Source organism: Hemiscyllium ocellatum, chromosome 28, assembly GCF_020745735.1.
Source record: "Hemiscyllium ocellatum isolate sHemOce1 chromosome 28, sHemOce1.pat.X.cur, whole genome shotgun sequence".
In the NCBI taxonomy this organism is placed as follows: Eukaryota; Metazoa; Chordata; class Chondrichthyes; order Orectolobiformes; family Hemiscylliidae; genus Hemiscyllium; species Hemiscyllium ocellatum.
The window spans coordinates 29585128-29598295 of record NC_083428.1 but is presented as its reverse complement, the minus strand read 5'-3'; the positions used below and the strand labels follow the sequence as shown (position 1 = coordinate 29598295).

At 45.5% G+C, this 13168-nt stretch overlaps 1 protein-coding gene across 1 annotated transcript in view; it reads right to left on the bottom strand.

Moving 5' to 3' along the window:
• The window catches only part of fbn2b (fibrillin 2b), a 374963-nt gene extending 373899 nt beyond the window's left edge, over positions 1-1064 (bottom strand). Inside the window, exon 1 of the mRNA XM_060846046.1 lies at positions 568-1064. Coding sequence (XP_060702029.1) covers positions 568-743 — 176 coding nt within the window. The 5' untranslated portion in view covers positions 744-1064. The remainder of the gene's footprint in view (positions 1-567) is intronic.
• Positions 1065-13168: the final 12104 nt, after the last annotated feature.

The window sequence follows — 13168 nt, the reverse complement described above, 5'->3', positions numbered from 1 at the left end:
CCCACCCACCCCACTCCCTTTCAGTTCCCTGTCTCCTTCCCCTTGTCACATTCCACACAAGACAAAAGAAACGCGGTGTCCCCCTTCAGGAGCCCAGCCCCCCCCCCAAAAAAAACCGTGGTCTGGACTTCAAATCAAAGCCTCTCGTTATCCAGCGATCCATCACCCTCCCACCCCCACCCCCCCCCCCACCAAATATCCCAAATCTCCAGGTTAACTGTCCTCCCAAACACAGCAAACAAAAAAAAACACCAAAATCTTACAAAAAGCTGAAGAAGATTGAGGGCGGCTGTGGAATGGGAGAGGAAATCATGAGTGACTAAAACATTGGGAGCATTACACTGGGACTGCAACTCCTCAAAACCAGCCCGTTTTAACTTCAGATGCTCAGTGAGCACTGTTTAAAGTCAGACACAGTTAGAATTACACACCGTTTAGAATGAGGACAATTCTCCACCAGGGCGACATTTCAAATGAAATCGACCCCAATTCTCTCCTATGAGATATTTGCTGACCGTTTTCGGATTTTTGGGGCTTTTTTTTCGCAAATGAAGGACTGAACTTTACCCTCTCAAGTTGTCTTGACCTCGCCTCCTGACCCGCGCTTGCAAATCTCTGTCCCCGGCTCCCGTGAAGCGTGGTGTCCCGAAATGGCTCTCATGTTGGCCCAGTGCATCTTCAAGGGAAGGCGAGATCAGAGCCGTGCATCCCAGTACAAACTTGGCTATCCACCATACCCCCATGTTGCGACCTCCTAGAGGACTGCTTCACACTCCGGTACTGAGCAAGCCCACCCCCCTCCCCCACGGTCCACTGCAGTTGGGCTGGAGAGAGAGAGAGATTAAAGAGTTGACTCTAACACTCCCACTCCCCTCTCTCACGTCTGAGACAGGCAGGATTCCGCCGAGTGGAGGGGGCCAAGGCACTGGCTACACCAGGGGTGTTAAACAAAGAGGCAACCACTTTATCATCTGCCGAGCATCTGCTTTCAATCAGGAACACAGCAGAGAATTCCTTCAGGGTCGGCAGATCCTGAACAGCCCCACAGCCCTTTGTTTGCTGGGGGAATCTGGGCCGGGGAGGGGAATAAAATCCGAACCCGAGGAGGAGGGGAAGCTGCATCCAAACTGGGCAAGGAGGCGGTCCCTTTGTCGGCATTCATGAGGGGCGAGCGAGAGAAACCCGTTGCATTCCTAAACCAAACGCTTCCCACTGCTTGCATGGGGTCTGAAATGCACAAGCCAGGGGCTGACCACTTTCCAGCTGCAAGGTCTCCCTCCACTTGTCCACTTCTTCAAACTCTCACAGTAATCCGGTATTTTACCAATAAATTAGATTAGATTACTTACAGTGTGGAAACAGGCCCTTCAGCCCAATAAGTCCACACCAACCCGCCGCAGCGCAACCCACCCATGCCCCCACATTTACCCCTTACCTAACACTACGGGCAATTTAGCATGGCCAATTCACCTGACCCGTACATCTTTGTGACTGTGGGAGGAAACCAGAGCACCCGGAGGAAACGCACCCAGACACGGGGAGAACGTGCAAACTCCACACAGTCAGTCGCCTGAGTCAGGAATTGAATCCGGGTCTCTGGCGCTGTGAGGCAGCAGTGCTAACCACTATGCCACCCACTAAAATCCGACTTCAGATAATACATAACACGTTAAAAACTGGAAATGGGTGCAAAAAGCATCAGAATAACAACAGTTCAGACTGCATCAGCCTATGGGCTGCTGGACGCTACACTCCCAGCCAAAAAAAAGTTCACATTTAACAGATGATCGCAGAATTCATCAGTAAAAATCCCTCTTCCAATGAAAACATTAACCTAACCAAACAATACTTTGTTCTCCAATCATCCAATTCCAATCCAAACCCAAATTCCTGTACGTTTTCCGGCTTCAGAAACCAAAATCTAACTTTGCTCTTACTTCAGAACCTAATATTGAAATTCCTTCTTCCAGGTGAAACTTTCCTGAGTCATTCAGACATTTGGACATGTACTGTATGTGACAGAGCTGGTCACAATTCACCAGTAGGTCACTCGCGGGCAGGATCATGACATTGACAATGTTGCATTCTCATCAGGCCCCTGACACTGGGCAAACCCAAACCAACTGATGTGGTGCATAATAGAGTCATCCTGATGAAGGGCTTTTGCCCAAAACATTAATTTTCCTGCTCCTAGGATTCTGCCTGACTTGCTGTGCTTTCCTATCACCACTCCAATCTTGACTCTGATCTCCAGCATCTGCAGTCCTCACTTTCGCCTGCATAATTGAGGTATCTTTATTCAATAATCCCAGTTAAACCTCTGTTCTCAGTTCTTCCCCTTTCATGACAACTTTTGTTCAAACTATCCCTTCTTTCCTTACTGAGTTCATGCATCTGTTTCAGAATAATATTGTTGAGATGAGTTCATATATATGATTAGAAGCTGCATAGCTGTGAGTGAACGTTGTGGTGAGGAGATGGGTGACAATGATTGATCAAAACAATGGAAGTCTGTTGGGACTAAAGGCTTTTTTTATCATGGTTAGAAATATTAATAGTTGCAGTGATTTTAGGTTGGAGAAACTATCTTTCCAAGAGTCTATGTGAATCCTCAAAACTGAATGCATTTGTACTATTGACAGTTTACAGGCAGAAGCCAAACTGATGGATTCAATGTATGCATGCTGTCATTGTTACTGGGAAGAGACTCATGAATATGCAGTCTAAGGTATCTGGATGGGTATATGAATTGGAAGAGTTTAGAGGGATATGGTTTAAGGGGTGGTCGGTATAGGACTGATGTTAGGGGTAGATTCTTTACTCAGTGAGTTGTGAATTCATGGAATGCCCTGCCAGTAACAGTGGTGGACTCTCCCTCTTTATGGGCATTTAAACGGGCATTAGATAAGTATATGGAGGAAAGTGAGCTAGTGTAGGTTAGGTGGGCTTGGATTGGCGCACTTAAGCCCACCTAGGGCTGAAGTGTCTGTACTGCGCTGTATTTTTCTATGTTCTATGTTCTATGTTCTATGGACCAAGTGCTGGCAAGTGGGACTACTTTAAACTGGGATATCTGGTCGGCACGGACGAGTTGGACCGAAAGGTCTGTTTCTGTGCTGTACATCTCTATGACTCTATGACTTCGGATGAAATGGTCTCATTTCAATTCAATCCTTTGATGTGTGTCTCAGATTTGTTCACAGTTCTAGTTTTAATAGGTAGCTTGTAGAGATTCCAAAACTTGGAAAACCTATCAACTATATGGGAAAGGGTCAATACATATCCTGCATCACTTGTGGGTTGGAAGAATCAAGCATGCTTTTCTCTGGCACACCAAGCAAATCTGTTCGCCTCCACATCCCAAAACTGAGAGCCCACCTGCTCAGCCTGCAATTCCTTCTCACATCCCATAAATCCTTGATCTGTCCTTCCATTCACCCTAGGCCCCATGACTTCCTCCTCGATGACTTTCAGTCCTGTGTTTGTGGCTACTCATGAAATGGATTTCAAAAATGGAAGAGAGCTTTCCCCTAACAGTTGAAAATGGATTTATGATCACCATTAGGGGATTAATTCCAGATTCTTTTTGATTTAATACAAATTCCACCTTGGTGGGATTCAAATCTGGGTAACCGGAATATTATCAGCGTCCCTGGATTAACAGTCCAATGATAATACCACTGCACCACCACATCCCCATTGCTATTAACATAATTACTGGAAGTGACCACCAAATGGGATGGACTCAAGGTATCTCATTATTACTGTTATTAGAAGTGACCAGGAAGGAATAAATACAAAGTGCCCATGTTGCCATGTTGGGAGTGGCCAGGATGGCATAGATTTCAGATATTTCAGAACTTCACAAGCTCCCTCATTCAAGAGTTTGAATATTCATCATCTCTGCTCAAACAATGATCGACCTGATTGCATGAATCATACAGCAAATTAACATTTTCAAATGGGCATATCTTTAGAAAGAATCAGTTTCCTGATAAAATGGCAGCAACACAAACTGATGAAGTGAATATCATAGAATCCCGACAATGTGGGAGCAGACCATTTGGTCCGTGGAATCTAAACCGAAGAGCATCCCATTCAGACTCCCTCCCTACCCTATCCCTGTAACCCTGCATTTCCCATGGCTAATCTACCTAGGCTGCACATCTTTGGACACTATGTGCAACTTTGCATGGCCAATTCACCTAACCCGCACATCTTTGGACTGTGGGAGGAAACTGAAGCACCCAGAGGAAGCCCATGCAGAAACAGGAAAAATGTGCAAACTCCACACAGACAGTCACCCAAGGCTGGAATCATGCCTGGGTCCCCGGTGTTGTGAGGCAGCAGTGCTAGTGTGAGGCAACTCCCTCCCTGAAGATATTGTAGGTCGAGATGCAACACATGGACTGCAGCAGTTCGAGAAGGCAGCTCACCACCACCTTCTCAAGAACAGCCAGGCTATAAATGCCAGTCCAGTCAGCAATGCCCAGGTCCCATGAACGAATACAACAATCCAAGGAGCAGGCCAGGCTGTTAGAGAGCACTTATCATCACACGTAACTGGATAGACTGGACTGTAACACAATGGTCTGACAAACTGCAAGTCCCAAGCTCCCCATCCATTTTTCACTTCTAAATCCGTTGCTTTAATTGTGTGCCCATGATGTCTTTGAGGGATAAATTAGATCATCCTTGAAAACAAACATGTGGATCACAATGTACACCTAACCCACGCTCACTCATTGAAATGTGGCCAGCAGGCCAACCTCATGTTGCTTTCTCATTGGACTGACTTCTAATTACAAGCGGGGCCCATTGCTTTCAAGGATCATTGGGGGCTGCAAAATTATAATTTCTTGGCACCACTTGACGGGAGTATTTTAAAGGGAAGGTGCATTGTGGCTGAAACATGTATTGAGAGTTATGAGGGGAGGGAATCTGTCCTGCGAATGTCCTGGTTGAGATGGTGGAGAGGAGGAGCAATCCATGATTCCGACACAATCCTCCAGACACACGGTCAAAGGCAGTGGAGGAAGATAGTCACACAGGTCAATGCACTGATTAAAGTCTTACAACCTGGAGACATTGCCACAAGCTGTTCAATAATCTCACACACATGGTTAACATCAGGAATATATCCTCAATTGCTCTAAAGTTCAAATAGTCCACCAACTGCATCACTTAATTCATCATACTTCATTATTTGCATATAAATAATATCTGTCAATCAGTATTCAACACTCACCTCACCCTCACAACATTTAGCCCTCCTACTAGTCTCACACACACATCTCACAGTTGACACATATTTATCAGTTATACAACAATGACAGCCATATCATCACCCAAACAGATTGTATAACACTCATTGACATGGGTCCATCTCTGTTGCAGGACAAAAGGACATATAGGCAGAGTCACTGGCAGGTAGTGGGACTGGCTCATGTGAATGTCCTGACTGTCCTGGAGGAGAGGTGCTAGCCATTGTTAAAGCAGCCATTGGCACAGCTTTCTCCCTCATCCCGTAAGCTTTTATCATTTACAAGCTGGAGATGGTCACTTTTACCCACTTTGCCCCCTCTTTTCTCAAGACACCTTGCCCTGCCCTGGTGCCACTTTCCTTTCAGCTACCCAAACGATGAAGCCTAGTCAGCCAGGGGTGGAATGCCAAGAACACAGTGGGAATGAAGACATAACACGGTCATATGTCACACTTGCAGCCACCAGCTCAGATACTGGCACCACCAACAATAGCTTAGAGGGTAGGTTAGAAGTCACTCCTGAATCTAGTGGGACAACTGAGATGAGTAAGAAACAGCCAGGATATGGGATACAGTTAGTGCAAGGACCACTTAGCCAAAAGGCAGAGAATTCATGTGAGGATTTCAACAGGGCAACCTACAGAAAATGTACATACGACACAATGCTTAATGCTTTTTGAACACTGCCAGAAAGTCTTAGAACATGGAACATTACAGTGCAGTACAGTGCCTTCATATCACAGGGTTGCACTGACCTTTGAAACTAATCTGAAGCCCATCGAACTTACACTATTTCATTATCATCCATATGTTTATCCAATGATCATCCAATGGTTTTCAGGAGCTTAAGATGTCCAAATGTGCTTTTGAAGTGTAGCGATGCTGAAATATAAGTTGGTGCGGTCCACAGCCTGGTGTTCTAGATCCAGGGCTGCTCAAGGTCTCATTCAAAGGCCATTAATTGTCTTCTGCTGTAAGTTAGCAGCCTTTACCAGCAATGCCGCAGTCCCCAGGAGGGCAAAGGCCATACTGAAGACAGGTACCACAGGAATGCAGAAAGGCAATTAATTTATATTGACTTGCATGATTTCATTGCTATTTTGATATGGAATGTTTAATCTTGAGGGCTGAAAGGTTTTGCATTGCCACCCCATCAGATTCTGTGAAGGTTCATTACAGAAGGACGGGAAAGTACGAGACTTTTGATAAATGGGGAAATGGGGGTTGCAGTCACTGGTATCATGCTAAAGTTAGATTTTCACTGACACACCCAGGTAAACAGAGCTATCATAGACTTAGACTCTCGGTTGTCTCCTCTCTCCTCTTCCTGCTCCTGCACATGCCTTCCTCAAGCAGCTTTCTTCTGCTCTGTGTGGTGGCTGTCCATTCTTCCCAGGAATGCTGTAGTCCAGGATGAATGCCCACTACTTCATCCAAATGGCTAGGCCAAGAGGCTTGAACTCTGAGAAAAAGGCTTTCAATACCTGCTATACTACTCTTGTAGATCTTGCAAATTGAAAGAACTAGATAAAGCACAAAAAAACTTGTAGCATCAACTAAAAAAATTCAGCCAGTGACTGACTAATGAGTAGCTGAAGACACAGGAGGTCTTGAATGCTGGCAAATGTGTTTCAGTTGTTCAAGATCAACGAGTATGTTGGATGGAATATTGGGCTATAAAATGACACCACTCTAATGCCAAGATTGCACCTTGATTAGATTACATTCCCTACAGTATGGAAACAGGCCCTTCAGCCCAACAAGTCTGCACCAACCCTCCAAAGAGTAATCAACTTAGACCCATTCCCCTATATTTACCTTGAACACAGTGGACAATTTAGCACAGCCAATTCACCTGATCTGCATATCTTTGTATTGTGGGAGGAAACTGGAGCACCCAGAGGAAACCCACACAGACATGAGGGGAGAACTCTGTACGCAAACTCCACACAGACAGTCACCTGAGGCAAGAATCAAACCTGGATCCCTGGCACAGTGAGGCAGCAGTGCTAACCATTGAAGCACCGTGCTGCCCATATTGACATCACAAACTGCCTGCTGTGCATTCCTTCCGAGGAGGTTACCTGTGTGTATGATTATTTACTCAGCAAGCTGAGGTATGTCATGATTTGCAGCAGATGTGTGCATGAAATGACTTGATGGCACTTTGGAACCAGAATGACACCTATAGAACCCAAACAACCAATACGACCCAATCAGAAATTGCACACATTGACTCTTTTGCCATTTCCGTGTGCAGTTATATCGCTTTCTTTTCCTCTCGTTCCTTTCTGTTTCATTTCTTTCCCCTCTCCTTTGTCACTTTGCCCTAATTTCCAGAATTTTCTCTCTGTTACTTTTCTTGTTACGCACTCTGCTCTCCTGTTTATTTCCTGTATCTTCCCACTTTCTCCTGTCATTCTCCTTTGTCTCTCATTCTCCTGGTGTCTCTGTTTTTATGTCTCCTTCTTATTTTTCTGCTGTCCTTGCCCCACCTTCCTCTCCACCTCGCTGTCTGCCATTTTGTGTCTTCTTCCTCTTTTTGTATCTGCTGGATGTCCTAAATCGATTGTAAAATAAACCCGAAAGTGCTGCAATTTTTGTGTGAAGTTAAACAAGAGTTTGGTCTTTGTAAGGTTTTTTTTCTTCAGCTCAGACACATAAAGAATGCAGCTGCTTCTCTTGAGCTACTCAGTGTAATTTTTCACAGATTGGAATGGCATTCCTGCAAGTCACCAGACTAAAGAGGAAGTGAGTGCAGGCCTGTGGAGAAGGTGCAATTCTTACTGAGCTGTCAGCAAATGTTAAGCCGATGATCCCAGGCTGTTCCAGGAATGTCAGGGAACCAGCATGTGATAAAGTATAATCCAACTCTCACTTTCCGCAACACTCCCAGGGCAGCAAAGATGCCTGTGGAGGGCTGACATCTGACATTCCTGGTTGCTTGCTGCAAAAAGTGCTGGCCTTTCCACCAAAATGTGCGATTGCACCCAGTTGTTCACAACTTCTGAGCAACTCCCACAGGGTGCAGCTGCCACAGTTCAGTGGGACAGAGACCACACATTCATTGTTAGTACTTGCTGTGCTCACATTTCCAATTCCAGAAAGTTGCTGTATTCCTGTACTTTTGTACAAAAGTGAAGAACAATAAAATGGAACAGCAGCAAAACTACAGAATAAAGAAGAAAAAAAGGCTGACACGTTAATCGTTTGCAAATAAATAGCTAACCAGACACAATAATGTTATGAGGAGAAAGTGAGGTCTGCAGATGCTGGAGATCAGAGCTGAAAATGTGTTGCTGGAAAAGCGCAGCAGGTCAGGCAGCATCCAAGGAACAGGAAATTTGAATAAGGGCTTTCCTGAAGAAGGGCTTATGATCCAATGTTATGATCCAATAATAACTCAGTCATTCCCAGGAAAATGGGTGCCTGCTGATGATCCTGCACTTAAATGATGTCCTCTGACCTCATAGTTTGATCATATACTAAAGTTCTGGTCAATTGCATGAACTAGGGGCAGCATGGTGGCTTATTGGTTAGCACTGCTGTCTCACCGTGCCAGGGACCCAGGTTAGATTCCAACATTGGGTGACTGTCTGTGGAGTTTGCACATTGTGCCTGTGTGGGTTTCCTCTAGCAGTCGCAAGTTGTGCAGGTTAGATTGATTGAGTTAAATTGTCCCTAGTGACTAGGGATGTGCAGGCAAGGTGGGTTAGCTATGGGAAATGCAGGATTGGGGGCCTGGGTCTGGGTGGTATGCACTTTGGAGGGTCATTGCAGGCTGAATAGCCTCCTTCCACAGTGTAGGGAACCTATGAACCTTCCTGTCAGATCATGGGTTTCTTTTTCAGTCCAGCCACATGCTTAAGTCAGTTCAGGTACTAACTCCTTTCTGCTCTAGCCATTAATTCATTTGCCATTTCACACGTCCCTCTCTGGTGATGTGCTGCTTTCTGTCTTGTTAGGTGCTCCTTTGGAAGAGACATAAATAAGTTTATGATGTTCTTAAATAACACCCAAAAACGCAAAATATTTTCATGATGAAGGTAGATGCCACTCAGCTCTAACCCACCTCCTTAACACTTGCGCCTTCATTCATATCCAGTTTTGGATGGACAGAAATCTCCTCAAATGAAACGTTATCTTTGCTTGCCATCACAAACTCGATTACCCAGCCATTGATTCCATCCTTTTCACTGACAACCATCTGAAGCTGAGTCAGTCTGTTCACAACACTAGTGGCAATAGCCAGTGATGCCCACAACCCTTAGATGTGTCAGATAACATCATTCTAATGAGTTTTTTTTATATAGGAGCTGGATGATGTAGAGAGACAAGGAGGAAATTCCGGAGCTTAGGATTTTGGAAGCTGGAGGCCTGTTGTAGGTCATTGTTAAACAACATTTGATAGCTTTGTTGTCAACATTGTCATCACCTTACTGATGATTGAGTGTAGACAGATGGGGCAGTGACTGACTGGGTTGGATCTGACCTGCTTTTTGTGGACTGGAAATGTGTGTGCAACTTCCACATTCTCAGGTGTTTGTCAGTAATGAAGCTGTACTGAAATAGTGTGACTATTGGCATGGCTAGTTCTGGAGCACACACCTTCAATTTGATTTCCAGAATGTTGTCTGGGCCGTTAGCCTTTTGCAGCAAGTCATACACAGAGCTGAGTGATCCCACACCCAGTGGAGTAGCACTAAGCTCTGCAATCACTCCAGTTGTGAATGGTGGTGGACAATAAACAGGGGAAGGTGATGGCCTAGTGATATTATTCCTAGACTATTAACATAGAGACCTAATTGATGCTCTGGAATACTGCATTCAAATCCTGCTATGGCAGATGGGGGGATTGAGAGTCCAATGATGGCTATGTAATTATTGCTGGAAAAACCCATCTGCTTCATGAATTCATCCTTACCTGGATTGATTTAGATGTGACTCCAGACAAAAAACAATGTTGATGATCTTACTGGGATTCAATAAAAGCTGGTCTAGCCGATGATGCCAATATCCTGTGAATTGGTTCTTTTAAAGGCCAGAGGAAGTGTCTCCACAAATATCCCCATTGTCAATAGTGGAAGAGCCCAGTACATCAGGTTAAGGCATTTGCAACAGTCTTCAGGCAGATGCACCAAGTGATGATCTGTTTCAACCTCCTCCAGTGGTCCGAGCATCACGGATACCAGTCTCCAGACAATTTGATTCACTCGACGTGATATCCAGGAACATTTGGAGTCACTGGATTCTGCAAAGGTAATTGGCCCTGACAACATTCCAGCAATAACACTGAAGATATATGCACCAGAACTTGCTGCACCCCTAGCATGGCTACAATACTGGCATCAACCCAACAATGTGGAAAATGCCCAAGTACGTCCTGTGCAAAAAAAGGGACAATCCAACCCAAACAATGACTGGCCTGTCAGTCTACTCTCGATCATCAAGCAGGACCTGTTCAGCAATAACCTGCTCAGTGATGCCCAGTTTGGGTCCTGCCAGGGCCACACAGCTCCTGACCTCTTTACTGTTTTGTTTCAAACATGGACAAAACAGCTGAATTCCAGATATGAGATGTGAGTGACAGCCCTTGACATCAAGGCTGCATTTGACTAAGTGTGATATCAAGATGTTCATAGAGTCATAGAAACAGACTCTTCAGTCCAACCTGCCCAAGCCACCAGGTATCCTGAATTAATCTAGTCCCATTTGCCAACATTTGGCCCATATCCCTCTAAATCCTTCTTATTCTGGTACCCATCCAGATGCCTTTTAAATGTTGTAACTGTGCCAGCCTCCACACAAGCAAAACTGGAGTCAATGGGAAACAGGGTAAAACCCTAGACTGATTGGAGCCAGACCTGGCACATAGGAAAATGATGGTTGTTGTTGGAAGACAGCCACCCCAGCTCCAAGACATCACTACAGGAGTTCCTCAGGGTAGTGTCCTAGAGCCCGCCATCTTCTGCGGCTTCATCAATGACCTTCCCTCCATCATAAGGTCAGAAGTGGGGATATCTGCCAATGATCAGTTCTCACAACCTGATGTTTGAATGCAGCATGATCTGGACAATATCCAGCTTGGACTGAAAGGGGGCAAGTAACATTTGCGCCACAAAAATGCTAAGCTATGACCATCTTCAATAAGAGACAATCTAACCCCCGCCCTTGACGTTCAATGGTGTTACCAACACTGAAGATATATGCACCAGAACTTGCTGTACCCCTAGCATGGCTACAATACTGGCATCTACCCAACAATGTGGAAAATGCCCAAGTACGTCCTGTGTAAAAAAAGGGACAATCCAACCCAAACAATGACTGGCCTGTCAGTCTCGATCATCAAGCAGGACCTGTTCAGTAATAACCTGCTCAGTTATCCCCTATTATCAACATCTCTGGGAGTTGCCATTGACCAGAAACTCAACTGCATTCACCACATAAACAAAGTGACTCCAAGAGCAGGTTCGTGGCGAGGAATATTGCAGCAGATAACTCACCAACTGACTTCCCAAAGCCTGTTCTCCACCTACAAGGCACAGATCAGGAATGTGTTGGAATACTACCCACTTGCCTGGTTGAGTGCATGTCCAACAACAAGAAACTTGATACCATCCCGGTCAAAGCAACCCACTTGATTGGTCCCACATCCACAAACATCTAATCACTCCACCACCCATGCTCAGTAGCAGCAGTGTGTATTATTTACAAGATGCACTGCAGAAATTCGCCAAAGATCCTCAGACAGCACCTTTCAAACCCATGACCACTTTCAACTAGAAGAATAAGGGCAGCAGATACACGGGAACACCACTATGTTCAAGTTCCCCTCCAAGCCAATCACTGTCCCAACTTGGAAATATATCACTGTCCCTTCACTGTCATTGGGCCAAACTCCTGAAATTCCCTCCTTAAATGGCATTCTGAGTTTTTCCCAGCAGTTCAAGAAGGCAGCTCACCACCACCCTCTCAAGTGCAACTAGGGACAGGCAATAAGTGCTGGCCCAACCAGCAATGCCTACATCCCATGGGTAAATGAGAGAGCAGTAGCTGGTACTTTCTGCTGTTTCTTGATATCATATAAGGTTAATATTCCATTTTGGAAGCTGACCAGGGCACTGGTTCCTCAAAGGAGTGTGCACACAGCCAAGCTTCAGGCACCATGAGCAGCCTGACTGTACACGAGGGGAGGAAGAAGGAACCAGGAGCAGTAATGAGAGTGGATTCATTATTCACGGAACAGACAGGCGTTTCTGCAGCTGCAGACGTGACTCCAGGATGGTGTGGTGTCTCCCTGGTGCCAGGGAAATTCAGTAGCTGCAGGGTATCCTCAAGGGGGAGAGTGATAAGTCAGAGGTTGTGATACTCATTGATACCAATGATAGAGCTAGAATGAGGGATGCGGCCTTCCTGCAAGGATTCAGGGAGCTAGGCAATGAATTAAGAAGCAGGAACTCGAAAATTGCAGTCTGGCAGTGCCACACAGGATGAATACAGAAATCGGAGATTAGGGCAGATGAATATGTGGCTCGAGAATTGGGGCAGGAGGATGGGTTTTTGATTCCTGGATCACTTGGACCGTTTCTGGAGAAGCTGGGACCTGTGCAAGTGGAACGGTTTTCACTTGAACCAGAGTGAGGTCACTATTACTGCTGTTTTGACATGCAAATTAATACAGACACAAAACTAGAGTCATAGAGATGTACAGCTCGGAAACAAACTGAATGTGTGGAGTTTGCACATTCTCCCCGTGTCTGCGTGGGTTTCCTCCGGGTGCTCCGGTTTCCTCCCACAGTCCAAAATGTGCAGGTTAGGTGAGTTGGCCCGTCGTGTAAATGCAGGGGAATGGGTCTGGCTGGGTGTGCTTCAGCGGGTCGGTGTGGACTTGTTGGGGCGAAGGG